The sequence below is a fragment of the Calidris pugnax genome, unplaced genomic scaffold, assembly GCF_001431845.1.
Source record: "Calidris pugnax isolate Ruff unplaced genomic scaffold, ASM143184v1 scaffold49, whole genome shotgun sequence".
Classification (NCBI taxonomy): domain Eukaryota; kingdom Metazoa; phylum Chordata; class Aves; order Charadriiformes; family Scolopacidae; genus Calidris; species Calidris pugnax.
In genome coordinates, this window is record NW_015090798.1 from 794,543 (window position 1) to 819,685 (window position 25,143).

Sequence of the window (25,143 nt, forward strand, 5' to 3'; positions counted from 1 at the left end):
TACAAGTGCTCTTCTGTCCACTGGTGCCTGCATCACATGTTGTGTTTCAGTGACCTTCTTTGATTAGGCAGCCAGCAGCTTTCCCTCTCGCAGGTGTGGTTTTGCTGCTGTATACAAATATATAAAGTAGTCTGAATACACATAAGTTTTGGAAATGCTAACATATATTATATGTTTTTAAAAGCTTCATAAATGCTTAGAAATCTGGGATATTGTGTGCAATATTTAGGGTATATTAAAGTTTTAATGGCTGGACCAGCCTGATCTCCACAAAGTATATGTTTATTTTTCAAAATACATGAAAATGTGTAATTTAATATGTTCTCATTAATTTTTACAGAGAGCTGTTTCCTTTGTTTTTATCCCTATTTATAGGTTTTAGTCCGTCCTTTTGTAGAAGTTTCTTTTCAGCGAACAGTCTGTCGGACAACTACAGCAGAGGGTCCAAACCCCAACTGGAATGAGGAACTTGAGCTTCCATTTAGGTGTGACAAAATGAACTAAAATTATTTCTGAGTAATAATAATTTATTGAGCATGCAAATTTATTCACATTTTCCTGTTCAAATCACTTTTTTGGTTGATTTAACCTTTTCAGAGCTCCTAATGGTGACTACAGCACCCACAGTTTGCAGTCAGTGAAGGATGAAGTTTTCATTAATATTTTTGATGAAGTACTTCATGATGCTGTAGAGGTGAGTTCATAATAAAAGGACAGGGTCCGTTACAGAATATTGTGAGCTTTTTTGAAGTTGAGAGGATAACACTTTTCAGTGTAATAGCTTTCACTCTCCTCTGCCTCTTTTTTTCTCTATTTTGTCATTCCTTACGGTTTTATATCTAGTCAATCCCCCAAGATTGTTAGAGGGAGCAGTCTTTACAGTGTTAACCTTTGTACAAATTGAGCTTATACTAGACTCTGCTGCTAGTTGAACATGTGTATGTAATCTATTTTACTGATATTTAATGAAATTGGAGATATTAAAATTGAGAGGCAACGTATGATTTGTAATCTGAATCCTGTTCTTTTTAAACTTAATAAGGATTTTTACTAAATCCCAGATGAATGGTCCTAGTTCCTGTAGTTTTTATTAATTATCTTTTTATACTCTGTCTCATCCTGTTTTACAAGCTGTTTGGTGAAAAAAGCCATCTTTTGGTTGTATATATTGTATTTTCCAAATGAGATAAAAATTGCAAGTACTAGTAACAAGAAATTTTTGTAAGCTCTCAGTGCTGGCATGACTCCTTCCCCTGCTGGAACCAGTGAAAGCTTTCCCAGTCAATTCAGCGTGCTCAAAAATAGCAGCGCTCAACATTCTTGAAAACATAACCCAAAAATAAATAATGCACACACTTCACTGAGAGCAGAATTCTGTCCTCAAAACTGAAATGGAATTTGGTGCAGCAGAAGGAAGAAAGATACAGTCCTGAAACTCAGACGTCACTCTAGCCTTTAGAGATTATTTTTTTTTTTAAATAACTTGTAAGCTGATCATACTTGAATAATCATTGCCATACTACTAACTTAACTGAGAGTAAATTGTTAAAACAATACAGAACTTTTATTAATGTCTTGATTAAACTGTTGAATGAACTAAAGGAATTGAAGCTGTCTTAAAAAATTTTATGTTGGGGAACTTTTTAATAGGATGATCGTGAAAGAGGAAGTGGAATCCATGCTCGTGTTGAGAGGCACTGGCTGGGATCTGTTAAGATTCCATTTACTACAATATATTTTCAAGCGAGGGTAAGTGCCAGTAACTTGGAGTAAATCTCTTAAAATGCAAAACTGGAGAATGGGAAGGGGCTGGTAATGGGATGGTAATGGGAACAGCTACAACCTCTGTAGCTGTTCGTATATGTTTGTGTTTGAAAGTGTCTTTGAAACCACTATTTTTTTTGTCCAATTTGCTGAGTATTTGTCAGTAAGTTCAATGTTTTGAAGGGAGAAGAGATAGACAAACGTACTTCTGCACTGACAATTCAGCCTGGCTTCCTTCAGTAATGAGGTTAAAAGTGCAGATTCTTTAGATGGTTTTGTCAGTGGCTTTTGAGATCTCTGGAATTGCACAGCCTAGATAGGTGATTGCAAACCTGATTTCTTTTTTCACACTTTCCATGAATGACTAAATTTGCGCTTTTGCGTCTTCTTTCCTCCATTTTTAGAACTTTTCAAGAGAAGCTTTCTTCAGGACATATCAATGGTTAGTCATGGGAGTGATAGTAAAACATGCAGGTTTTCATAGTGGAAAGGTGTGGGGTTTTTTTGTGTAGCCCCCATCCTGAACTTAGCTTAAGGAAACTAATTTTTCACATCAATAGTCCTATCATACTGTAATCTCGCTGCAGGACTCCTTTTCTACAGGGCAGTTAGTTTCATGTGTAGATCTAGTCGTGATATCACAAAAGTCTCAGTTTTTTCTTTCATGAAGATTCTGACATAAGTTGCATGTCACCTGACAGCATATTAATTTGCTCTTTTACGGGCATATGGGGCACTTCTCAGAACTTTAAGGGCTGTAAGACATACTGTGAGCCTCCTGGATTCTTTGAATGGAGGATAAGTCTGTAGGGGTCTCATTTAATTTAAGTGCAGTGCTTGGAGTTCCAAGTGGTTTTCTTGAGCTCTCTGTTTGCAAGGCATAACAGAACATAATTGTCATGGGATTGAAGAAAGTGTGGGTTTGTTTTCATTGCTGAGAAATCTTGGATGGTGTATGTCTAATCAGTGCTAGTCCACTTCTGCTGGATCATTAATAATACGCTGTCTTCAACTTGGGAGGTTAATCAATGAATTTAGGTGCGTGAGGGTTGTGATGCTCTATAGAATGAAGCTTTCATTGGCTTCAAAGAAGATGTAAGCAGTTAGAAGCTCGAGCCTTCTGTTCGTGAGTCTGAGGCCATTCTATGCAGACATCACATGATGTGACCACTGTTGTTATAGGTCAACAAACAAGAAAGAACACCATCCTTTACTCTTTTTAGGGAAGAGTTCCATGCTGTGTGCATGAAATTCTCCTGAGAAGTGTGTCTGCTCACTGGCCTGAGAGACTTAACGGGCAGGCTTAGACGTTTTAACAGGCTGCTTACTAATTTGCAGTGAAGGACATAGCCTTGAGTCCTTCTTTGAGGGTTACCAGTGCTGATGTCAGCCTCTGTTCTTCATACCTCTTCTTAGTGCATCAGTGCACCCAAGAAGCATCAGCAGCTTCCATGTGGAAGGTGTCCATCTGTGAGACACTGAAGCATCACTCCCACGTCAGTCAGATGCAAAGGCCTGGTGGTGTGAGGCTGCCCTCAGAAGTGTAGTCCCACAACCTCTGTTTTGCCATTTTGTCATTTTCCCAGGTTAATAGGAGGTTATTGTTTGAAATAAAAACAGTGAAGAGCTGTCACTCTTTGTTTCTCTAAGAACTAGTGTATATAATTTCCATTACATTAACTATTAGTGTCCATAATATGTGTGAAAAGCTGAAATCCAGTTGTAATTAATATATTTAACAATGAGATGTCTCATGTTTTACCCACAGGTAATCAGTATGTATCTCATGTGCTCTGATTTTATTGCTTTGCAATTCAGAGTAAAAAACCAAAGGAATAAAATATTTGAATGCAAGTAGCAAATGTATTTGAGAAGGAGGTTTTGCATTTGTGCTTCTAATGAGAAGTATTTTTCTGTATATGCTGTAGATTGATGGTACCTTTAAGGTGAATATCCCCCCCGTCCTCCTTGGCTACAGCAAAGAGAAGAACCTGGGAATGGAGCGAGGTTACGATTCCGTGCGCAATCTGAGCGAGGGCTCCTACATAACACTCTTTATTACCATCGAACCACAGCTCATTCCTGGAGAGTCAGTCAGAGAAAAGGTAACTCATCCGTAATTCATCACCTCCTTGCTTTTTGTTTCCAGGGGTGCAGTTCTCGAGAAGCACGTGAATAGGCGAGCTTAGTGTACCCAAGGACATCTGTGCAGGTACAAAGGGACATTAGTACCAATTCTGATTGTTCTCCTTCACGCTTTTTAGCTCAGTTCAGTTTAATTGGATGCACCAGTAAATTAGATGGACGCTTAATCCACAAGAAATAATTTTCATCAGGTATCTATTTCCAATTTTAATAGAAAGGAAATTTGCATTCCTTATCTGTGAGCATATAATTTCCCCATTTACTTTTGTAAACAGTAAAGTGCTCATGTGAGTATTTGCCAACAGCGGATGGAAAGGAGGTGGCAGGTGCAAACACAGTATTTTCTTCCTTCTGTGTTTATACTGTTCAAATACAGCATTTATTATTTATGGCTTCGTGCATGCCTCCTGATCTTGAAGATAATTATTTCTAAACAGCAGCTGTTATTTTTTTTTTTAGTTATTTTACTAAACCAGAAGTGCCTCACACTAACAACATGTAGTTAAAATGCATACACCGCTTCCTATTTTAGGCAACGTTATGCAATGATTTTGAGATTCATTCAGCAATTTACTTAGAGACAAACATTTATTTTTGTCATTTATTAGAGACAAACAGGAACTGGAGAGAAAGGTCCATCATTATGTAATTTCTTTTTCAGAGTAAATACAAAAATGTATGATGCATTCAAAAACCCCTTTTTCCTGTTAAATTATAGCCTTGGAAACTATCCAGTTCTATGTTTTCTTGCTCTTATGGAATACTGTGGGAATTGTTACAATCTAGTACTGTTGAAAAGAAAGAAAATTAATAATGTGCATTCATGGATGCTCTTTAAGGTTAATTACTTTGAATGATAAGATCATTACTGGGACTCGAAACCATAAATATAAACTGAACAGGCTTGGAGCACCTTTAATAGATGAGACCTTATTCAAGAGTTTCAGTTTTAATCTTCACATACAGTAATTAGTTTCTGGGGAAAAAAAAATGTACTGAAATTAAAGGAAACAGGTCTCTGTTTACAGAAGGACCTTTCTCCAGTACGGTTTTAGAAGAAAAATCATAGACTGAATGTAAGGGGCGAGATTATTGTAAAATATTATGGACTGTATGTTGCAAATCTTGACCTCTTTAAATAATGAGCAAGTGCTCAGAATTTCTTGCACAGACGTAATTTGATGGTAGTTACCAAAAGGTTATGTATCGTATTAATGCTTAGTAAAATGGTGCAGTTTAGTACCTGTATTTAGAACTAATTTGAACATTTCAGAGGGAAATCAGGAATAAGGACAATTTTGCTGAGCTAAGACAACTATTAGTACTGAAGATCTGTTTTCAAAAATTTGAAGAGCAGTGGAAAAAAACAGTTGTGACTAATAAATCAGTAGTTTTGCCAGATTTTTGTTCACTCTTTGCATTAGAGATGTCTGTAAACCTTATAAAAATTTTACTTAGCAGCAGATGATTTGTTTACCTTGGATACTACACCAAGCCAAATTATTCCTTTAGCAAACGTTGTATAGGATTATCAAATAATCCATTTTTTTCAAAGCAGTGTAAATAGAAAACACTGAAATATAATTTCAGGCTAGAGGAAACTAAATAAAGTAGGGCCAAATTCATGAAGAGACTGTTCTATGTGGTATATATCTAATGAAATCTGTATGTAAATCTCTAGTTACTAAAGTGACATGTGCATGTATTCTAACCAAAAATTATAATTCTGTGTTGCAGCTTCCCAAATGTAACACAAATACTAATTATAGAAAGTGTTTGGCATAAAATGACAAAAATTAACTAGATGGTTTTGCTGTCCTTTGTCCCTATTCCTAGCCCTTTCTCCTGTAGTTGTAATTCGAAATACTTGTGTAGTGTTTTAGGATGCTAACCTTAATTTTAGTTTAATTTTGCAATACCTTTTTTTTGGTTTTTTTACCTATTTTTCCTCTCTTTCTTGCTGTCCTTCCTGAATCTCTATATAAGATGAATGAAATGCTTAAGGTACAATATGAATAAATTCAATCAGTTGAGAGATTCCTGTTGTTCCTTGTTTAAGCTTTAGCTTTGTTTTGTGCCATTTCAGCAATCTTTTTGTACTTTGCGTTACTTGACTCTGGTGTTGTTGTTTGTTTGTCAGTAATATTTGCAGTGAATGACATGCTGTTGTTTGTCAGTAATATTTGCAGTGAATGACTACATTTAAATTTACAAAGTGCTGGAGGCTGTGTAATTTGGCTGTTAATTATGGTTGAGAAGAATCACCACTGTGTGCCTTGGAGGTCTAGCGGCAGGGGCCTGCCCTGCTGTTCCACCTCTGGTTGGTTTGAGAAGAAGGGTAGCAAATGACAAAAAATGGTTTATTTAAAACAAAAATGTTATGAAGGGTGAGCTGTAATTCTCAGAACAACTAGAAATCTATTAAGGGATTCTAAGTAGATGTAAAAAAACTATCTTGACTGATCCTAAGACCTTTAAAAGGTGACATCTTAACTGACATATAAGCAAATTATTGTCACTGTTCTATAATTTATATGTTTTTTGAGTCCTAGATTGGCTTCTGGAAAATCCCATCTAAAAGCGTTACAATTTTAGACAAGTCTGAATGATAAGGATTTATCTAAAAATGACTTGGACCTTCTCTGCAAATATTTTGGCATTGCACAGGGCTATTGCAGTACTAGTTATAGAAAAATTACTGGGATTTTATGCATAACTTCAATTGTGTTTTTAATGGAGTGTGGTGTGAATAGCGCGTAGGGCTAGTACCGAACCATAATTGTTTACCTTTGAATTAATACGTGCTGTTACACACTCATCCCTGCACTTTTATGTGGCCTTAACTTTCACTATGTTGTCAGTGCTTTAATAAAGTCAGCTATAAGTACAGGTCATTACGTGTGTTCGTAAGTAAATGCAAATGGCCTGATTTTGCATTACTTTGACGTTTCTTATATGTCTGTGAACCAAAGTATATACCACAAGGATAGTTCAAAATGCTATTAGGATAGAATTTTATAATCTTTTATACTCCTGTAAATGGTGAAATAAAGCCAAACATAGTACAGATCTAAGCCCAAATTATAAATAAAACTATTTTTATATAAATTCTACTGTCTTTTGAAGTTTGACACCCAAGAAGATGAGAAATTGCTCCAGGCAGCAGCAAAGTATGAAGCGGAATGCACGTCCAAGTTTCCCAGCCGCCAGTGCCTGACGACTGTAATTGACCTCAACGGGAAAACAGTTTTTATTACCAGATACATCAAACCTCTCAATCCACCCCAGGAGCTGCTTGATGCCGTCCCAAATAGTTCTCAAGTAAGTACTTAGAAAAGAGGTGAAGCTTCTGGGATATAGATTTGAGAATGTGTGTGTTTGCATGGACACGTGCACAGGCCACAGGCACGGAATATTTTTTTCTGAAGAGATGACTTGCTTTATGTGGGGTTTTTTTTGCAGGAATTGGTGGCTCGATACGTTGCTTTGATTCCTTTTTTGCCAGATAGTGTGTCATTTGCTGGGATTTGTGACTTATGGAGTACATCAGACGTAAGTAATGTATTGATCAGAAGTTCTTTATCCTCTTGAATGTGATGTGACATTGGAGCAGGCCCTGCTTTTGGAGGGAGATGGCTCTAGATGAGCTCTGAGGTCCCTTCAGACCTAAATTATTCTGTAATTCTGTTATTGGGAAGACTATTTTCTTTGTAAGCCATTTATTTCAAAGACTGAGGACCAAAGCTGGAGAAAAGTTGCTCATCCTGATATGAGCCAAAATTTTTTATCTTTGATAGGCTGCAATTGATTGACCCTAAGAATGAAGCTTTTCCTGGGGTTTTTTCAGTTATAAAACAATCCAAAAAGCTTCCTGAGGCATAAGTGAAAGGATGCCAAGTGATTGAGACTGTAAAAATAGACTTAAAATTGATCATTGTACTTCCAAGGAACTGCAGAAAAAATGTGTGTAATGGCAGCAATAATGGGAAATGTACTGTTCTTCGTCACATACAAATACATCCTGTCATCTATAGAATAAGAGCAGGCATTAAGTTAATCATAGATGACGTTTTTACCACCTCAGAACTTTTCTGCAAAATTCGGAATAGCTCAAAGGACAAAAGACCTTGGTTCTTGTGGTAAAATCTCGGATCTACATCACAGATTTTCCCAGCATTCCCTCTGCATCCTGTGTGTTGAAACAGTGCCCAGTAAGCCACAAAGATCAGCTGTGAAAACCTGAGAGGACTCTTTTGCTTCAGAAGTGTTAAGAAATATTATTAAATGTTGTAAATTGAAAACACAGGTGATAACTGCACAGAAATATTTATTATTTTTTTTCTGTATCTACTACATTTAAATTTACAAAGTGCTGGAGGCTGTGTAATTTGGCTGTTAATTATGGTTGAGAAGAATTACCACTGTGTGCCTTGGAGATCTAGCGGCAGGGCCCTGCCCTGCTGTTCCACCTCTGGTTGGTTTGAGAAGAAGGGTAGCAAATGACAAAAAATGGTTTATTTAAAACAAAAATGTTATGAAGGGTGAGCTGTAATTCTCAGAACAACTAGAAATCTATTAAGGGATTCTAAGTAGATGTAAAAAAACTATCTTGACTGATCCTAAGACCTTTAAAAGGTGACATCTTAACTGACATATAAGCAAATTATTGTCACTGTTCTATAATTTATATGTTTTTTGAGTCCTAGATTGGCTTCTGGAAAATCCCATCTAAAAGCGTTACAATTTTAGACAAGTCTGAATTATAAGGATTTATCTAAAAATGATTTGGACCTTCTCTGCAAATATTTTGGCATTGCACAGGGCTATTGCAGTACTAGTTATAGAAAAATTACTGGGATTTTATGCATAACTTCAATTGTGTTTTTAATGGACTGTGGTCTGAATAGCGCGTAGGGTTAGTACCGAACCATAATAGTTTACCTTTGAATTAATACGTGCTGTTACACACTCATCCCTGCACTTTTATGTGGCCTTAACTTTCACTACGTTGTCAGTGCTTTAATAAAGTCAGCTATAAGTATGGGTCATTACATGTGTTTGTAAGTAAATGCAAATGGCCTGATTTTCCATTACTTTGACGTTTCTTATATGTCTGTGAACCAAAGACATACCACAAGGATAGTTCAAAATGCTATTAGGATAGAATTTTATAATCTTTTATACTCCTGTAAATGGTGAAATAAAGCCAAACATAGTACAGATCTAAGCCCAAATTATAAATAAAACTATTTTTATATAAATTCTACTGTCTTTTGAAGTTTGACACCCAAGAAGATGAGAAATTGCTCCAGGCAGCAGCAAAGTATGAAGCGGAATGCACGTCCAAGTTTCCCAGCCGCCAGTGCCTGACGACTGTAATTGACCTCAACGGGAAAACAGTTTTTATTACCAGATACATCAAACCTCTCAATCCACCCCAGGAGCTGCTTGATGCCGTCCCAAATAGTTCTCAAGTAAGTACTTAGAAAAGAGGTGAAGCTTCTGGGATATAGATTTGAGAATGTGTGTGTTTGCATGGACACGTGCACAGGCCACAGGCACGGAATATTTTTTTCTGAAGAGATGACTTGCTTTATGTGGGGTTTTTTTTGCAGGAATTGGTGGCTCGATACGATGCACGGGCCACAGGCACAGAATATTTTTTTTCTGAAGAGGTGACTTGCTCTATGTGTTTTTTTTGGTTTTTTTTTTGCAGGAATTGGTGGCTCGATACGTTGCTTTGATTCCTTTTTTGCCAGATAGTGTGTCATTTGCTGGGATTTGTGACTTATGGAGTACATCAGACGTAAGTAATGTATTGATCAGAAATTCTTTATCCTCTTGAATGTGATGTGACATTGGAGCAGGCCCTGCTTTTGGAGGGAGATGGCTCTAGATGAGCTCTGAGGTCCCTTCAGACCTAAATTATTCTGTAATTCTGTTATTGGGAAGACTATTTTCTTTGTAAGCCATTTATTTCAAAGACTGAGGACCAAAGCTGGAGAAAAGTTGCTCATCCCTGAGCAGTCCCTGCTTTTGGAGGGAGATTGCTCTAGATGAGCTCTTGAGGTCCCTTCAGACCTAAATTATTCTGTAATTCTGTTATTGGGAAGACTATTTTCTTTGTAAGCCATTTATTTCAAAGACTGAGGACCAAAGCTGGAGAAAAGTTGCTCATCCTGATACAAGCCAAAATTTTTTATCTTTGATAGGCTGCAATTGATTGACCCTAAGAATGAAGCTTTTCCTGGGGTTTTTTCAGTTATAAAACAATCCAAAAAGCTTCCTGAGGCATAAGTGAAAGGATGCCAAGTGATTGAGACTGTAAAAATAGACTTAAAATTGATCATTGTAGTTCCAGGGAACTGCAGAAAAAACGTGTGTAATGGCAGCAATAATGGGAAATGTACTGTTCTTCGTCACATACAAATACATCCTGTCATCTATAGAATAAGAGCAGGCATTAAGTTAATCATAGATGACGTTTTTACCACCTCAGAACTTTTCTGCAAAATTCAGAATAGCTCAAAGGACAAAAGACCTTGGTTCTTGTGGTAAAATCTCGGATCTACATCACAGATTTTCCCAGCATTCCCTCTGCATCCTGTGTGTTGAAACAGTGCCCAGTAAGCCACAAAGATCAGCTGTGAAAACCTGAGAGGACTCTTTTGCTTCAGAAGTGTTAAGAAATATTATTAAATGTTGTAAATTGAAAACACAGGTGATAACTGCACAGAAATATTTATTATTTTTTTTCTGTATCTCAATTAGCAATTTCTTTATCTTCTGGCGGGAGATGAGGAAGAACACGCCGTGCTCTTGTGTAATTATTTTCTTGGTATGGGGAAAAAAGCCTGGCTTATTATTGGAAATGCTATTCCTGAGGTAAGAGGATTATTATTTTTTTTTGGTCTGAACATTGACTTTTACTCTCAGATGTCTTTGGTTCCCACCAATGGATAGAATTGGTTTTTTACCAGCGTGCTTTTCTGGGAGGTATTGAAACCTTGGAGCTGCTGGTATGGATTCTTTCCAGAGAGGAAAAAAAAAATGAGTTGAAAGTATATCTTAGTATAAATGTTGTAATTTTTTTTTCCTGGACCTATGCTTCATCTGGTAGCAGCTGTTGTCCTTGTAGTATGATGATGAAGCATCTGGAAACCTTCACTTCTTTACCTTCTATAACTGGTGTGTCCAGGATGAAGGCAATGGAGAGTGTCCAGTCCAGAGTGGTGAATACATGGCCTGTGACAGAGCTACAGATTTTGGGCTGCAGATTTCCACCGTTAATATCTCAAATTACCAAGCACACGTGGAAGTCTTTACTGATTTTTGGTAAAAATCCCTGTCCAGACCAGTTTCTTTAGCACGTTCTCAGGTGCTGTGCAGCAGGAACAGGTACTGGGGTACCTTCCTTCCAATCCCATCTGAGGGAGATGGTGGTCCTTAAATAAAGCATTCACCTTATGATTGCTGTAAGGAGGGGGATTATTCCAGGTACCTGGAAAGTGTGTGGAAAATAATAATGAGAAAATAGCAGAGCAGTTTAGGGATTCCTGATAGAGGATATAAAAAAGGCAGCTGGGAAATGCCTCTATGTGCCTGTATGAGGGATGCTGAGGGAGGAGACACAAAGGCTGCCTGGGGGGCAGTGCTGCAACCCAGAGCTGAGAGCGGTGGCAGCAGCCAAGCAGGACACGCTGGTGCTGAAATGAGACCCATTAAACATATTCCTGCACAGAGAACTGCACACCAGTTGCTGGATGAACTAAGAGGACTTCCAGAATCTCTATTTTAAGAATGGCTTGAGGCTGTGCATGTCTAACATTTCTCGGACACCTAAAAGCAGCAACACTTATTATTACTTAAGTGTTAGTTGGTTGGATTGTAATGAACCCGTAAATTCTTCCCACCTTTTTGCCCAAAAAAGTACCATTTATCTCAATAGGAAAAATAGACACCTAAAAGCAGCAACACTTATTACGTAAGCGTTAGTTGGTTGAATTGTAATGAACCTGTAAATTCTTCCCACCTTTTTGCCCCAAAAAGTACCATTTATCTCAATAGGAAAAATTTAATATTCCAAACAATACAAACGTCACTGTCTTTGTAGCCTGTTTTAAAACATCTTTCTCTCATTTTTCTTCTTCCTAGGGACCAACTGCGTATGTGTTAACTTTGGAGCAAAGTCAGTACGTAATTTGGAATCCCAGTACTGGATGTTTTTATGGGCAGTACGATACTTTCTGCCCCCTACAAAACGTGTACTGTCTGATCAGCTGTGACAATGTAAGTGCACCCAGTGTTCTCACATTTCTATATGCATAGAGCTGATTACTCCCTATTTTTCTTGACCTTATGCATCATTTGTGTAACTATATTTATGCTGTCATGATTTTGTTCAATCTTAAGTAGGCTTTTGAGCTACTTTATATACTTGAAGTAAGATATTATTTTTTTAATCAGCGTATAGGTGGATTATGACATCCATTCATATATTTTTTGTTACTTGGTTTTACTTAAATGTTTCCCAACTTGCACGGCCTAAGTTTACCACTGCTTAGCTGAGGAGTAGTAATTCAGCAAACTAAATAGTTTGCAGGTGAAATGTAACCGAAAAATGAAAAATAAGGCATATTGGAGGGAGTCACTTGGGTTGCATCCTGGGTGAGCCAGGCTTCTGTTGTGCACCAAAACACAGAAACCATTTGCTTTTATTTTCTGTACTGAAAACATACCTGGAGAAGTAATTTGAAGTGTCACTGCTCGGTAAGTTTTGTTTTGTTATTTAATCTTCTGGGGTTTTATTCTAAACACAAATCATGACTGGATAAGAATTTAATATTCTAAAGATATGTATTTTAAAAGTGTCAGTTCTGTCTTTCATTGAAAGCATCCTGGGGAGTGGTTGGGTTTGTTTGGGGTTGTGTTGTGGGGTTTTTTTTAGTAGTACTAAATCTACAGTTAAGAAAAATATAACTTAACTGTTAATTGCTGGAAGAAGCAATTAGGGACTTCAGCAGAAAGTTTGTGAAAGTGTTAAGAGCTGCCACAGTGCACAGCGGGTGGGGGTGCTGAGATGGAAATACTGGAGAAGAGAAAGCTGCAGCAGCAGGAAGAGTTGCCAATGGCCACCAGTAAGTAGCTCTGTTCAAACACCGGTCTCCATCCAGACTCGGGAGCACAAACGATGATGGACCAGCACCACCCTCCTGGTGTCATAACACAGAAGTTGCCCATCAGTGACCACACAAGATTTGTTTCATAAAAACTCGTGCTGGGAATTGCTGCAGGAGGTCAAGATTACATAGTATTTTATTGCCATGTAAGTGGAACCTGTTCCATGGCTGTGATCATATGCTTAAAGTTAAAACAAACTTGTTTTCTTTTAGATTTGGTTTAATATGCAAGAACATGATTCCCCAGTAAGGATAAGTTTTGATATCAGCAAACCAAAACTCTGGAAGTCTTTCTTCTCAAGAAGTTTGCCATACCCTGGGCTCCGCAGCGTTCAGGTACTGATGTATCTATCTCTTCTAACTTCATGGGGGGGGCTGGGAGATCACATACATAACAGAAGAAGCACAGACTAAGTTCTTTAGGCTTCTGTGGTTAAGTATGTTTATGGAACAGCACTGAGTTTTAAACAGATTTTCCCAGGCACTCCTTAAAAAAAATGAAAAGCAAGAAAACTGTGAAGTATTTGGTGTTATACAGAGTGAACGTACATCTGTTGTCCCCTAAATATCTAAGATCTCAGGGCAACAGTGAAGTAAATGCGACTAGTTTTTAACAGAACCAATCAAAATTACTACTTTGGTGGTATAAAGAAAATGCAAACTTTTGTCTTAGAGCTAGAAAGGCGTTATTTCAAGCTGTACACACATCCTTAGGAAACAAATTCTTATAAAGTTTCTTGAAGGTATAAGAAGTTGATGTTTACTTAGAATAGAAACTTGTAACTAAATGCCCTTTTTTATCTCTACTGAATAATAGATTCTTTTAGCATTAATTGTAAACTTATGTGAGTACCACCAAGGCAGTAACTCCTGAAGTTATTGATACACATCTAGAGAGACTGCACTTTTCAGTATTTAAACTTTTTATCTCTTGCTAGCCTGAAGAATTGGTTTATCAGCATTCGGACAAGGCTGCTGCAGTGGAGCTACAGGGCAGGTAAGTCTACCTCTAAAACAAATTCTGTCAGTGCTGATCACTAGAGGTGGAACATCTTCTTACATTCCTCAAGCATATTCATACCTAAGTCCTAAATACCTGCCTTCAGTGCTTGGGATTGAGAATGCCCTAAAAAGAAAAAAAAAAAAAGTACTAATAATAATCAGGTGTAGTTTTGTGAACTTTTTAATTCTAATAGAGATTGCCAGAAAGAAGGAACTGATCAAGCATTGACAGACAGTTTCCTACTAAGCAAAATGCTGTAGAGGGGTGGGAGGAGACTGAACTAAAAAGGGCTGTAAAGTCCCTGCCCTCCCATTCTGTTACTGAAGAAAAAGCTACACTGGCATTGCTTTGCTGTGCTTTTCCACAGGGGTAAATTTAACTGAGGTCATCTGTGTTCCCCATAAACCTCCAAGGGAGGGATCAAGGGAGATCAGCTCAGGCGTCCAGTAAATATCAGAATTGTAATTATAGGTATATTTTATTGCAGGATTGAAAAACTATTGAAAGATAAGATTATGGAATGGAGACCAAGGCACCTCACCCGCTGGAACAGATACTGTACCTCTACCCTGCGGAACTTCCTGCCGCTGCTGGAACAAAACCAAGGCAAAGACATAGAAGACGACCATCAGGCAGAGCTGCAGAAACAGCTGGGAGACTACAGGGTAGGGCTGGGAACATACAGGGCAGGAATCTAAATCCCTAGGATTCAGTATCACTACCCCTGTGGTACAGGAGAGCGTCCCAGACTAGCTATTTCCTCTACTACCAAAAGGCAGAAGAGCTTTTATACCAAACCATTGTAATATTTACAGAGTGAACATGTGATTCACAGATTTGGAAGGGACCTCTATGATCTATTTTATTTGTAGATGTTGGGGATAAAAACTGTGTTGAACAGAGAGACAGGAATGCAAAGATAAACTGGCTGCACTGTTCCTGTGTCGCTGCCCCCAGTCTCCCAGCACTGGATGCTCATGGGCTGACTGGTGGCAGTTTCCCAAATGAGTTGAGGTTTCAGTTCCTGTTGGACCTGAAACATACCATGGGCAGGAGGTATTTGCCACCTCAACTCCCCAGCCAGCATAGACAGGAGAACAGGAAGAATCAAAACCAGTTACAAGGCAGAAAAGCAACAAAGTTATGCTTTATTCTACTGGATTTCTAAACAGCTGCACTTTGAACTCAACCCAAACTAAAGAGGAAAAATGGCAAAACTTTCCTGGAGTATATGAAATAGGGAGGTGGTATTAAAATACAAAATAGCCTTTTTTAGATAGATAAGATAAATTTACATGCACATAAAGCAGATTTTTAAAACTATGTATTTATTCAGGTGCCTTTAGCTTTTCTTCTTACCTTATATGGGTTTTTTTCCTCTCTCTTTCTCCCAGGTCTCTGGATTTCCTATTCATATGCCATATTCTGAAGTCAGACCTTTAATAGAAGCTGTCCACAGCACAGGAGTCCACACCATCGACGTCTCCAACGTGGAATTTGCTCTAGCTGTCTATATTCACGCGTATCCCCAAAACGTTCTCTCTGTATGGATTTATGTTGCTTCACTTGTTCGAAACAGGTAGTATAGACCAGTCAGAAAACCTCAAGAAATTTGCTTCTGTGAGGGTAAATATAACCACTTTTTCACCCTGCTGATTTGAGCTAGCCCAAAACACAGAGCAAGAACCTGATTTTTAATAGCTGCAAACACATGAGCTTTATTCATCCTGCAACCACCGAAGATACTACCTACTACTGCTGAGGAGGAGACTGACTGCTTGAAATTCCAGTACTGAGGGGTGATCTCTATACAGCATTTTAATAGCTGCCAGTGGGACACCACACTGTTAAAAGCATTACATGTGCCCACGTAATGTGACACTGCAGAGTCAAATAATAGGGTTTGGCCACCATATTTTCAGGTGAAACTTAGTTTCTGGAATCACACCTTGAGGACTATGTTTTAAGCTCATCAGTGTATTTTATCTACAGACCTTCTTCCTCCTCAAAGACACTGTCATTCAGTTACAGAACAAATAGTTACAGTTTCCAGTACCCACGTTCCTGAATGGAGACTGGGACTATTTACCCATGAATAAAATTTCATGCACCAAAGAGCCATCAGTGAAGGCCCTACTTCAATTTTTAAGAGGCTGCTGCTTCTGCTCCTTCATATTTAGAGACTCTATAAATGCCAGCACCATTTAGAGGTGCAAGACAACATTTTCTTTAAAAGTTAAAGACAATAGTATTTAATAAATATTCCTATCAAAACCTAAGTGGAAGCTCATTCATTTTATACGAGATCTTGATTAAATTACTTCGGAGTATGAAAATTTTATCTGCGAGTTACCCTGGTACAAGGTTATCAAAAGAATGAAAATCAAATCCACTTATTAGTATGTCAGTAGTGGTGCTGTTAATGCTGATACAAATATATATCCTTTTCCTGCAGTTACCTTACTAATGAAACTCTTCCAAGTGAAAGTGGTGGTGGGCAGAGCTTAGGAAGGATGTTCATCAGAACATGTCAAAGTTAAGATTGTTCTTGAGCTTAATTCCAAACTAGACAGAGTCCACCTAGTAAGTGCTAGACACAAAATCTTTGGTTTAAAGCCTCTGGTTGCCACAGGTTCCCTCTATATACCTCCAGCAGCTACACTGTCATCACACCATGCTCTGCTGAACAACACTGATGGTATCTCCCAAGTTTAGTCCCAACTCCCCTTCAAAGAAAGGTGAAGAAAAAACACAATGTAAGTGAGTGAACAGAATTTTCTGCAGCTGATTGAGCCTTCAGCTGTGTCCCCACCAATCCACACAGAAAACACCACACAGCAGCAAGGAGGAGGACCTCCATCTGTACCTTCCCAGCCTCTGAACTTAAGTTCTGGAATGAGGACAGAGGCAAGAAAGCCCACCACATACCTCACTGCTCTCCTCTTGCCTCAGCCACGCATTGCACAAACAGCCACATCTCTACTCTCACCTTTGGGCACCAAAGTAAACTTAATGCAGCTTACTTGAAGCAACAGCTGATGGATCACGGTACCCTTCTGTATGCTGAGCCCTGCAGGTCCTGCCTCCAGCCCACGTTCAGCTGTTGACCACAACCAACCAACTCTGCACCAACTCCACATTCACTTGTGTTTTCCTTCCCTTACTACTCTTCAGTACCACTGGGAGCAAGATGGTATCAAAACTTGTAGGTGTAGCTGGAGCTTACAATAAATTGCAGGCTGACTTCCCGGACACCAAGAATCTCAGAAGGTACCTTTGCCACCAGGATTGCTCTCCTCAACAACTACTGCTCAAAAGAACGTATCCAATTAGTAAAACAGCTACGAATTACCAGTCTGATATACTGTCAGTCTTCAAAATTAGGCAGGATGGGGGGAAAAAAAAAAAGCTACCTGCAGCCACACCAGTCACACAAGCAGGTGGCCACTGCAGTTTGCAACTTGCCATGGGCTACAAAACTCCCTTCCTCTTGCAGCAGGCTCTTCCCCTACCGCCCCACACACCCCCACGCACGACTCGTACCTTGCTCATCTCTCTTCCCTGCCCCACACACACACGACTCGTACCTTGCTCATCTCTCTTCCCCGTGCAGGTTTCACTCAGCCCAACGAGATCCTCTTCCTCCCTACCACACAGCAAGGGGTCTTTTTAAACATCAAAGCAGTGGGGAAAATGTATTGCCTTCCATGGATTTCCTAAGAACAAAAACTGACATCCCTCCAAGTTGTTTCAAAAAGGCATCTTAACACAGTCAGAAGAAACCAGACAAAAGCCCCCAGGTGCCCACGGCAGGGTTCACAGCTCCACAACCACCACAACAGCCTCCCACCCCACCTCCGTGCCCTACGGGTACAGCACGCCTGGACATCACACCTTGAAAGCACATATAGTCAACTGCTACGTACATTTTGTGTTGGTGGGAATGTTTTATTTGAGTACGTCTTTCAAGCCCAAATACAAAACCAAATGCAAAAGGAAGGTGGGAATTTCCCTAATTTTGCAATATAAAGAACGACGTCGGGATGAGAGGAAAGGGGGAGAAACAAGGCTCCTAAAGATGTAGAATTGTTACCCAAAATGCAAACAAAGACATTTCAAATCCTCTGCAGAGCTTTATATTGTACTTACGGATTCAAGATAAAAAAAAAACAAAACCATTCACTTAACACAAAATAATCCTGTAAAGAATATTTAAGTGCCAAACCTGGAAGAAAGTGGCATTGGAAAAAAAAAAAAAAAAAAGACACCTTGAGGACTATGTTTTAAGCTCATCAGTGTATTTTATCTACAGACCTTCTTCCTCCTCAAAGACACTGTCATTCAGTTACAGAACAAATAGTTACAGTTTCCAGTACCCACGTTCCTGAATGGAGACTGGGACTATTTACCCATGAATAAAATTTCATGCACCAAAGAGCCATCAGTGAAGGCCCTACTTCAATTTTTAAGAGGCTGCTGCTTCTGCTCCTTCATATTTAGAGACTCTATAAATGCCAGCACCATTTAGAGGTGCAAGACAACATTTTCTTTAAAAGTTAAAGACAATAGTATTTAATAAATATTCCTATCAAAACCTAAGTGGAAGCTCATTCATTTTATACGAGATCTTGATTAAATTACTTTGGAGTATGAAAATTTTATCTGCGAGTTACCCTGGTACAAGGTTATCAAAAGAATGAAAATCAAATCCACTTATTAGTATGTCAGTAGTGGTGCTGTTAATGCTGATACAAATATATATCCTTTTCCTGCAGTTACCTTACTAATGAAACTCTTCCAAGTGAAAGTGGTGGTGGGCAGAGCTTAGGAAGGATGTTCATCAGAACATGTCAAAGTTAAGATTGTTCTTGAGCTTAATTCCAAACTAGACAGAGTCCACCTAGTAAGTGCTAGACACAAAATCTTTGGTTTAAAGCCTCTGGTTGCCACAGGTTCCCTCTATATACCTCCAGCAGCTACACTGTCATCACACCATGCTCTGCTGAACAACACTGATGGTATCTCCCAAGTTTAGTCCCAACTCCCCTTCAAAGAAAGGTGAAGAAAAAACACAATGTAAGTGAGTGAACAGAATTTTCTGCAGCTGATTGAGCCTTCAGCTGTGTCCCCACCAATCCACACAGAAAACACCACACAGCAGCAAGGAGGAGGACCTCCATCTGCACCTTCCCAGCCTCTGAAACATAAGTTCTGGAATGAGGACAGAGGCAAGAAAGCCCACCACATACCTCACTGCTCTCCTCTTGCCTCAGCCACGCATTGCACAAACAGCCACATCTCTACTCTCACCTTTGGGCACCAAAGTAAACTTAATGCAGCTTACTTGAAGCAACAGCTGATGGATCACAGTACCCTTCTGTAGCCTTCTAGCTGAGCCCTGCAGGTCCTGCCTCCAGCCCACGTTCAGCTGTTGACCACAACCAACCAACTCTGCACCAACTCCACATTCACTTGCGTTTTCCTTCCCTTACTTCAGTACCACTGGGAGCAAGATGGTATCAAAACTTGTAGGTGTAGCTGGAGCTTACAATAAATTGCAGGCTGACTTCCCGGACACCAAGAATCTCAGAAGGTACCTTTGCCACCAGGATTGCTCTCCTCAACAACTACTGCTCAAAAGAACGTATCCAATTAGTAAAACAGCTACGAATTACCAGTCTGATATACTGTCAGTTTTCAAAGTTAGGCAGGATGGGGGGAAAAAAAAAGCTACCTGCAGCCACACCAGTCACACAAGCAGGTGGCCACTGCAGTTTGCAACTTGCCACGGGCTGCAAAACTCCCTTCCTCTTGCAGCAGGCTCTTCCCCTACCGCCCCACACACCCCCACGCACGACTCGTACCTTGCTCATCTCTCTTCCCAGTGCAGGTTTCACTCAGCCCAACGAGATCCTCTTCCTCCCTACCACACAGCAAGGGGTCTTTTTAAACATCAAAGCAGTGGGGAAAACGTATTGCCTTCCACGGATTTCCTAAGAACGAAAACTGACATCCCTCAAAGTTGTTTCAAAAAGGCATCTTAACACAGTCAGAAGAAACCAGACAAAAGCCCCCAGGTGCCCACGGCAGGGTTCACAGCTCCACAACCACCACAACAGCCTCCCACCCCACCTCCGTGCCCTACGGGTACAGCACGCCTGGACATCACACCTTGAAAGCACATATAGTCAACTGCTACGTACATTTTGTGTTGGTGGGAATGTTTTATTTGAGTACGTCTTTCAAGCCCAAATACAAAACCAAATGCAAAAGGAAGGTGGGAATTTCCCTAATTTTGCAATATAAAGAACGACGTCGGGATGAGAGGAAAGGGGGAGAAACAAGGCTCCTAAAGATGTAGAATTGTTACCCAAAATGCAAACAAAGACATTTCAAATCCTCTGCAGAGCTTTATATTGTACTTACGGATTCAAGATAAAAAAAAAACAAAACCATTCACTTAACACAAAATAATCCTGTAAAGAATATTTAAGTGCCAAACCTGGAAGAAAGTGGCATTGGAAAAAAAAAAAAAAAAAAGTCTGAACGTTTTCCCATCTTCCCCAAATTAAGCAGAACAAAACCCAACACCCTTGAAACCAAATGAGATTTGGTGAGATTGTTACAACACTGTACAGTACACTCATAATTAAGGTTTGGAAGTTGTGGGCGGGGTCAGGCTAGTGTAACGACTCTCACTCCAGGGATGGTTAACACAAGATGCCAACGGTAAGTAAAGTGCATGAAGGGAAGCCTGCTCAGCTAAAGGAAGTCGACTGAAAGGGTCGGGAGGCAGCGGGTCACTCGCCAGAGCGGCAGCAGGCCCGAAAACCACACTGCAAATTCTGGCATCCACTGGCGGTTTCAGCATGAGGACCTGCACAAAAACAGAACAAATGTGAAAAGAAGAAAAGGCCATTTATTTAGATGCAGAATTCGCATAACCTGGTCATTCAGAGCACATCTCTTGGTTTGGTTTTCTTTTAATGCACTAAACCTGATTCAGCGCTGTGAAGCCTGAAACGCTGCCAGGACTAATACAGTAAAAAAACCTCAATTGGATGATATTTTTCCAGAGATTTTTGCTCCGATAGCTTAGTCCCGTGGAGACAACACGTTCAAAGTGACACAGATGCACAGCAAGCAACGGGAAATGCAGTTGAAGCCAGCTCTCCCAGCCAGCTCTCAGAACTGAGGCCTACTTTCACTATGCAGATTTAACTCCTGTTTTTCAAATTCAGGTGATTGGCATTACCAAAGAAACCATGATCTCCAAAACTGTTTCTACTATAACGGAAACAGTGTTGACTTTTCTTTTTTTTCAGTCTGGAAGGTTTTTTACTCCATGAACACTTCATGGTTCGCGAGACCTCACATACTCCAACTGGAAATTCAACAACTAAAAGAGAAAATCACCTTCAGTACCGCTGCAGTTTTCAGAAGCCCGTAAGGCTAAAAACCAGCCATTCAAAGAGAAAGACAAATTTGTGAGCACAGACAGTATAAACCAATGCTGTAAATCCACCCACCTCCACTTACCTTGGCTTACTGTTATCCCTTTCATTTGACATGTTAAAGTGATCATGAGATAAGAAACTATTAAGGTTATTACTACAGGATTTGGTGTCCTGCAGCCACACGCCTGCTTCAGAGACACAAACGGTGACATTCAGGTTGGCTGAACTCGGGCTCCCAACATAAAATGGAAGGGGGTTGCTGAGTTCACTAAAACAAGCTGGTAAAGACCTGACCCAAATTTCCCCCCCTTTGTATTTCAGACAAATTAAACATTTAAGATGTTTTCAATACATTTAGAAAAGATGAACAAAATCATGTAATGAACTAGGGCACCACGCTATGGCTGGCTTGGTTTTTTCCCCTTGAAGAGTAATTTAAAGTCAACGTTCAATTAATTTCCAAGACCCTGGTATCTGGAAATCAGCTTTCTGCTTCATTCCCCACACTGATGAGCAATATTCTACAAAGTTAAGTTAGCATGCATGAGTCCATAAAACAAAGCTGAAGCCATAATGAAGGACAGTATGAAAAACAGTTAAACATTGCATTTGGCAAAAAACTCTTCCCTCTTCAAATATTTTTATTCAACTGAACTAAATTTTGGTCCTCCGAGTCACTTACAAGGTAGAGTTTGAAAGCTTCTTTGTTAAGTCCTTTACAAAGGAGACCTTGTGGTTCTGAACAGCGCGGTTCAGCAGACCATGTTCTGTGTGGAGCCATTTCCCAAGTCACCTTCCTCACCACTGCCCCAGCCCTTCTGAAGCCACTGTCACCTTTCCAGTAAAAAGCTCGTTGACAAAACCTACAGAACCACAGCATCCCCAGGAAGGGAATACTCAGTGCACTTTAATACTCGGTGTACTTTAATGGCTTCTATCTTGTTCTTGCTCTTTTTAAGGAAGTTCTTCCCCATGCTCATAACTGGAACCTGCCCTTCTAGGTGCGAGCAATGGTCCACCTAACCCTGCCTTCATCCCTGGCACCAAGCATTATCTGGGGAGACAACATAAGCCCACTGTGTGTTGCTTTTCTGTCTTCCCAGCATCCCTACCCAGTGCAGTAGGGACATGAAAGTCCATTCCCTCTAGTATCTTGTAGCAAATGTGCCTGCATTTGTTTCATCTCTTTTTAAACCTGCTGATACTGACTGTTCGCCACAGTGAACTTCCAGAAGTTCACTACGTGGTGCATCTGCCTTTGGTCAATCTCCTGCCCGCTTCATCTGCTGCTGCCCAAGGATAATACTGCAAAATTTGGAGAGATCCTGTTGCACAGTCACCTCATCTACGTGGAAAGTCATCCCACTTCCTGCCTCCTCACTCCCATACTGAAACATTCCAGCCTGTTGAGTGTCTCCTCACGAGCCAGCTGCTCGGGTCCCTAACTCTTTTTAGGGGACCTCTTCTGTATCTTCTGTACCTCCTTCACATACACTCCTCAAGACGGGGAGACCCAAACCGCACGCGGTACTCCACACCTGAGTGCCCCACGGCTTCCAGGACCATGCAGCACACTGCATCTCCTTCCCAGCGCCCTGGGGAGGCACAACACTGGTGGCTTTTGTGGCTGCTGCTGCTGCAAACAGGAAAGATCTCAGAATTAGCACCAACAGCTCTCTGATATGGTCCTCTCCACGCTGTGACTGCCGGCTCTGAGTTCAGTTTCATGCAATCACAGTTGGATTATTCCCGACGGCCCAGACACACATCCATACATACAGCTCTACAGGAACCTGGTAAGAAGTCCCTCTGGAAATCTTCAGCACCAGGATCCTTACTCGAGGCAGCTCAGCACCACTCAAACACTTGGAAATCACTGCCTGCATGTCTTACACCACAACAGCAACAGAAAGGCAGAGTAACACTGATCAGGGCACAGATGTCTTAAGGGAGGGGGAATGGGGAGAGAGATGTCACCTCCCAGGTTCTTCTCCATCCTGAACAGGAACCATTAAGCCCTGCCCTTTCTTCCTATCCTTTAATTAGCTTTCCATTTTTAAATTTAAACTGGTCTTACAGCAACTTAAAATCTCAAAAATGTAGAAACTTCTAAGTAAACTGCATCACCTGAGAAGTTTACAGCTTCATTTCCTAATTTATTAGGCATTGAGTTACAAATGATACTAACCACAGTGAAAATTCACCCTTCTTCCCATGCTGCATTTCCTGTCCCATGTCTATTCCTCACACCATCACTGATTTTACAGCCTCTGAGGAAATGAAATACTCGGAGTTCAAGCCACATCTCCCAAAATCTGCCACTCTCTGTTCTTTCTTAGCACATACAGGCAATTCCCACAATTTGGAGGGTATTTAATGCTCTTGTTACAACAAGGTAGTAAGTGTCAGTAACTATAGTTTTAACAGTAAGGTTACTGGATTATGACAATTTATGTTTTGACACAGCAGCTGATCTCCTCCATCACAGGTCATTTCTCTCCTCTACAAAGCCCTAACCTTCCTTAGCTGACTTTTTTTTACATTTCATACAAATAGCAAAATTGAAATGCCTTTGCTTTTCATAGCCACAGAGACCATTTGTGTTTCCTACAACTGACTTTTGGCTGCACCTCTCTGGCTTCCTAACCTATTTCCCCACCCTTTGCTACTGACCTCATTTGGACTGGACTTTGATTTCAAACTACATCTGTGTTTAAGTACGAATGGCCTCTTTAATCTTGCCAAAAAACACTCTCTCCTGTTTAATTTGGCCTCTATATACAAGGTCTCCGATTCATCTCACCTCAGCGATGCACCAGGTTAAGCAATATGGTAACAGTATAAAGTTCCTTTCATATTGTCCACTGAGATGGTCATTTCAGACCGTGCAGTGGGGCTGAATCTCTTTGAGAAGGGCCCCTCTTCTTCTACAGACTGTGAGGACTTCACGAGCTCTAGCGGTGAAGTGCCTAAATTCAATGTGGTTTGGGCTGGTTCACCTGGGAAAGCAGAGTTAATCAGATTCTCACCTAACCCACCACTGGTCCAATTACCTCTAAACTGGATTATTGTAATGCTCTTTAGATGCTACATCTGATTACTCACATGCTCCAGGTGACCCAGAACAGAGCTCTGCTCACTCATGATGAACAGCGCTTGGTTTTCAAATAAACTGCATATAAAGAGGTGTTGCAATGTAAGAAAGAGCACAGCTGTTTGATTACTCCCTTTTGTTACGTGCACTAGTGAAACAAAAATTAGTTAAAGTTTCCTAGAAAGAGGTTCATCATTTCACCAAGAATGTGTGACATCTCAGAGCATGATGAAAGAGCTGCTCCAGCCAGGAGATCCGGCTGCCAACGCCACATCCCTGTAGCCACTTGTCCTGGCTCTCGCCTGTGGCAGCAGAAACATTCACGTTGTCTACAGCCAGATGGATCCCTGACCCAGCAAGGAAGAGGGGAAAAAGGGGAAAAAAAGGGGAAAAAAAAGGAAAAAAAAAAAAGGGCTTTCAGCTACCCCAGTTCTTGACTGAGTTTACCAAGTAGCCACACAAAGACTAATGGTAGCCACAGGAAGGCAGCAGGAATGAGCT

General features: G+C 40.1%; 2 protein-coding genes across 4 annotated transcripts in view; one reads left to right on the forward strand and one right to left on the reverse strand.

Annotated features, from left to right (window-relative positions):
• The window catches only part of CC2D2A (coiled-coil and C2 domain containing 2A), a 57,741-nt gene extending 41,376 nt beyond the window's left edge, over positions 1–16,365 (forward strand). The window contains exons 23-35 of one of the 3 annotated variants that reach the window (XM_014937096.1): positions 376–485; positions 598–694; positions 1,651–1,749; positions 3,693–3,869; positions 7,036–7,234; positions 7,415–7,419; positions 9,626–9,715; positions 10,681–10,794; positions 12,064–12,198; positions 13,302–13,424; positions 14,027–14,085; positions 14,579–14,756; positions 15,486–16,365. In XM_014937096.1, coding sequence (XP_014792582.1) covers positions 376–485; positions 598–694; positions 1,651–1,749; positions 3,693–3,869; positions 7,036–7,234; positions 7,415–7,419; positions 9,626–9,715; positions 10,681–10,794; positions 12,064–12,198; positions 13,302–13,424; positions 14,027–14,085; positions 14,579–14,756; positions 15,486–15,674 — 1,575 coding nt within the window. In that variant the 3' untranslated portion in view covers positions 15,675–16,365. Of the gene's footprint in view, positions 1–375; positions 486–597; positions 695–1,650; positions 1,750–3,692; positions 3,870–5,895; positions 5,914–7,035; positions 7,235–7,371; positions 7,538–9,625; positions 9,716–10,680; positions 10,795–12,063; positions 12,199–13,301; positions 13,425–14,026; positions 14,086–14,578; positions 14,757–15,485 lie in introns of those variants that run through there. The other 2 variants (XM_014937093.1, XM_014937095.1) reach the window with 2 other exon arrangements.
• Positions 16,366–20,295: 3,930 nt separating this feature from the next.
• FBXL5 (F-box and leucine-rich repeat protein 5) overlaps positions 20,296–25,143 on the reverse strand; it is a 37,368-nt gene continuing 32,520 nt past the window's right edge. The window contains exon 11 of the mRNA XM_014937069.1: positions 20,296–20,968. Coding sequence (XP_014792555.1) covers positions 20,892–20,968 — 77 coding nt within the window. The 3' untranslated portion in view covers positions 20,296–20,891. The remainder of the gene's footprint in view (positions 20,969–25,143) is intronic.